Raw genomic sequence first — 3,422 nt, 5'->3', positions numbered from 1 at the left:
CACGGGCTCAACTTATACCAAAAAAAGTTTCATATTTCGTAAAAGCTTATTTCCTTACAAAAAAGTCTTGTTGCGATGTGCGTTTCCTCGTCGTTTTTTTCTGCCATTTCCGGATCATCGCCGTTTGCGTGTTTTCGCTGGTTGGTGCCACGTCATGTCTGCCGTCTCTCCACTTTGCCAACTATTTGACTTTGCGACGTTCCCGTAATGAGGGTTCTTGCTCGGGAGCCTCCCCAGCTGGGAAGAAGAATCCATACACTTTGTTTGTCTTAATAGTGATCTTGCATGCTCGCACCGCGCGCCGATGCCCGCCGCCACAAGAAAGTGGTCGACGGGTGCACTGTACTGACGTGGACATTGATGACGACATACACTCACATACACACATAGTCACTTGAAGAATTTACGTGAAAAGCTCCTGTTTGAAAGACTGTTGTAGATAATAGGAGAATAAGGAAAAGATTGAGCTTGAAACAAAGGGGATATCATTTGAAAAAAGAATGTTTTTTTTTGATTTTATCGTTTGTAATTTCATGTTTTTTTGTTGTTGACCAACAGTTCAAAATAATATAAAATCAACTAACCGTTGTTACAAAAATATTAAATGTTGAAAAACAATTGCGAAAAATGTTTCTATTAGAGACTAACTTGGTAATAAAAGTACCGTACTCCCTCTATTAGTATTGCACCATCTAATAGCCTTTCACTTACTTTTTGCTAGGCCAGGCACACTTTGTGAAAATTTAGAAACATTTGTAATTTTTTAAAGATAAATGCAACGTTTAAAGTTTTTACGAAACTAAAAATCATATGCTACTTACTATTAGGTTTCAGATAACACGTGGTCAAACTTTTGTCAAAGATCAATTATTTTCCAAAGCTGCGGGCATTTTGAAATTAGTATTGAAGCTTATTTCAATCTTGCAGTCCCCATCTGAATTTTGTTCGTTTGGCACTTGAAGAAATTAAATATATAATGAGGAAGTACCTATTTTTAAATCAGTACACAATAAGTAGACTGAGTCTTACAATTAGGCTAGTTTTCACTTTCACGTCAGTTTTTGTTATCATGGCTACAGGTTTTACATTTGGTCTATGAATACTTCTTTAACTATTCCAAAAATATTTAAGTTTTTGTGCATTTTTTTATTGAACTAGAAATTTATACGCGATTTAAAATGCGCCACACTTCAGAGAAAAACTTGCTAGTACACGAAAACCAGAACAAATTGGAATCGTCGTCATTTTTTAGATTAACCCACAAACGTCAAAATCAAGCTGGAGTTTAAAATATAAAAATATAAAGTTCATGCACATCATGCTCCAAAAATGTTCCGAAAAAGTGGAAATAAGGAGAAGAAGTGTCTCCAACCATCTCATCAAACAAATTCCCCCTTTTCCACCGTTTTCTGCCTCTGTCAACCTGTCTACCTCTTAAGGTTCTCTCATCCTCTCCCATGCGGGAAAAAAGAAGCTCCTTCGGTGGAAAAAAGGCGCCCCTCCCGATTATTATGCAACTATGCATATATGCTGCTGTAGGAGCTCTCGCGCACCCATCGCGTCTCAAGCATTTCAAATCACGACTCGTTTTGTTTTATTTGGTGACATTGAAACAAAAGAGGGCAAATGGCTTGATGTCTTCTGCGGACTGGATTTATATTGAAGCCTTTTATTCAAAAAAAGAAGTGTAAGAGAGATTCATGTACAACAAAAAAACGGAAGCATTCATCTGGAATTGCTTCTGGAGGAGGCTAAATTTTTGATCACTCAAGTTTTAAAGCTTTTTAAAGGAAACCTGATATTTGAATTTTTTATTTCGAAGAACAATTTGAGAAAATGGTGGTAGCCATCTGATTTTTATTAATTTAATAAAACTCATCTGAGAAATGAAATAGAGGGAAATATGTATGGAAGTCAACCAAAAACATTTTTCAACCCAGTTCTGTATTTCAATTTTAAAAAATTGTTTGAAAATTTTAGTAGTTTGACTCCGGACCGACAGTAAATTTGGTGAATTGCCAAAGTTTCGAAAATTGGCAATTTGCCAAAACGTTGAATGAAAATTTTGAAGGTGGATGTCCGTGGGGATTTTGTTTTAAGTAATATAAAATTGGTCAAAATGACGAAAAATAATCATTAAAACCCGAAAATTTTGAACCTTATTTTATTTTAAACTTCCAAAAATTTTCTAATCAGTTTTAATACTTCACAAAAGTAGGTTCTTCAAAATATCTGAATTACTATAAAATTAATTGACTCAAATCTTAATAGAAACCAAAACAACAAGATAGCACTGGTTGGTAACCAAAGACACAAGATTTAGCAGTTGACCTTCTTTCCCGACGCTTCATCTTTTTCTTGAACATCTTCATGATCCCTTCAATTTCATACTTTTTGCCTTGAGACAAACCATCGGAATACACATATTCGTATGTATAATTGGCGTGTCATAATAACAGCCTTCGTTTGCTACTGCTGTTCCAACATTGTTTTTCTATGAACGACCTTTTTGTCACCCACCGAATACCATTTTATGAGATCTTCTTTGCATCCACAATCGTCCAATATTTCTCAAGAAACTCGAAGATTCGATATGGAACTCAAGTTAGGGATGAATTAAGAAAAATACAGAATATTTGTGAATTTTAGGTATCAAAATTTTTAAGAACTACTTATGAACCCTTTTTCGGAATTTTGCATTTCTAAATCTTTAAATATATGACTTTTGATTGCTTCCTACTTTGAATTATTGGCGAAATAAATTTATTACTAATTGTCTAGTACTCTTTTGTTCTGCAAAATATGTCAAGCGTTGTAAAACGAATTTAAATCAATTTTTTGCTTTTTTCAGAATAAAAAAGTAAACATTATATTAAAATTGACATTTCAGCTTTTTAAATGGTTTTCATGAAACCAATTTTCATGTTAAAATTCCATAATCAGTATCTTCGAGAGCACAAGTTATGTCTGGAGTTTTTCAGTAAAAATTCATGTTTTTTCATCGAATTTCGTTGGCTTAAAAAATTTTCAAAAATTACTATTCAGATCAAAGGTTCAATAATTTTATTTCAATTTTTCGAGTCTTTATCACTTCCGATAAAAGTTTAAATCAAATATTTATTCGTATTCAGACAATGACCAAAAAAACGATGAAATTCAAGAAATAGACTCCAATTGAAAATGTGGAAAATCCCGTCGAAGACGCTTCAGTTCTGAAAAAATTGTCTCACAGAGTTTTACAGGCACATAAACTTATAAATTAAAAAGTCAACTAACTTTGCACAAATTCCGGCCAATGAGCATAGCTTATCCATAAAATAACCGATTGATACAAGATGGTTTGCTTTGCAGTTTTCGGTCCAAGCATTATGATAACCAATTAGAGTTCTTCTTTCATTAATATTTTTCATAAGACCAGCAGA

At 33.5% G+C, this 3,422-nt stretch overlaps 2 protein-coding genes across 2 annotated transcripts; one reads left to right on the top strand and one right to left on the bottom strand.

Annotated features, from left to right (window-relative positions):
* NESG_02476 (uncharacterized protein) lies at positions 1-398 on the top strand (the record flags this gene model as incomplete). The annotated part of the gene is made up of 1 exon (XM_053050077.1): positions 1-398. A coding segment is annotated over one exon (398 nt), but the record flags the coding sequence as incomplete, so codon positions are not given.
* Positions 399-3,236: 2,838 nt separating this feature from the next.
* Positions 3,237-3,422, bottom strand: NESG_02475 (uncharacterized protein; the record flags this gene model as incomplete). Its single annotated transcript, XM_053050076.1, has 1 exon — positions 3,237-3,422. A coding segment is annotated over one exon (186 nt), but the record flags the coding sequence as incomplete, so codon positions are not given.

Source organism: Nematocida ausubeli (genome assembly GCF_000738915.1).
Source record: "Nematocida ausubeli strain ERTm6 chromosome Unknown supercont2.14, whole genome shotgun sequence".
Taxonomy (NCBI): Eukaryota; Fungi; Microsporidia; genus Nematocida; species Nematocida ausubeli.
Note: the sequence above shows the minus strand (reverse complement) of the source record. Positions and strands in the feature narration are given on the sequence as shown.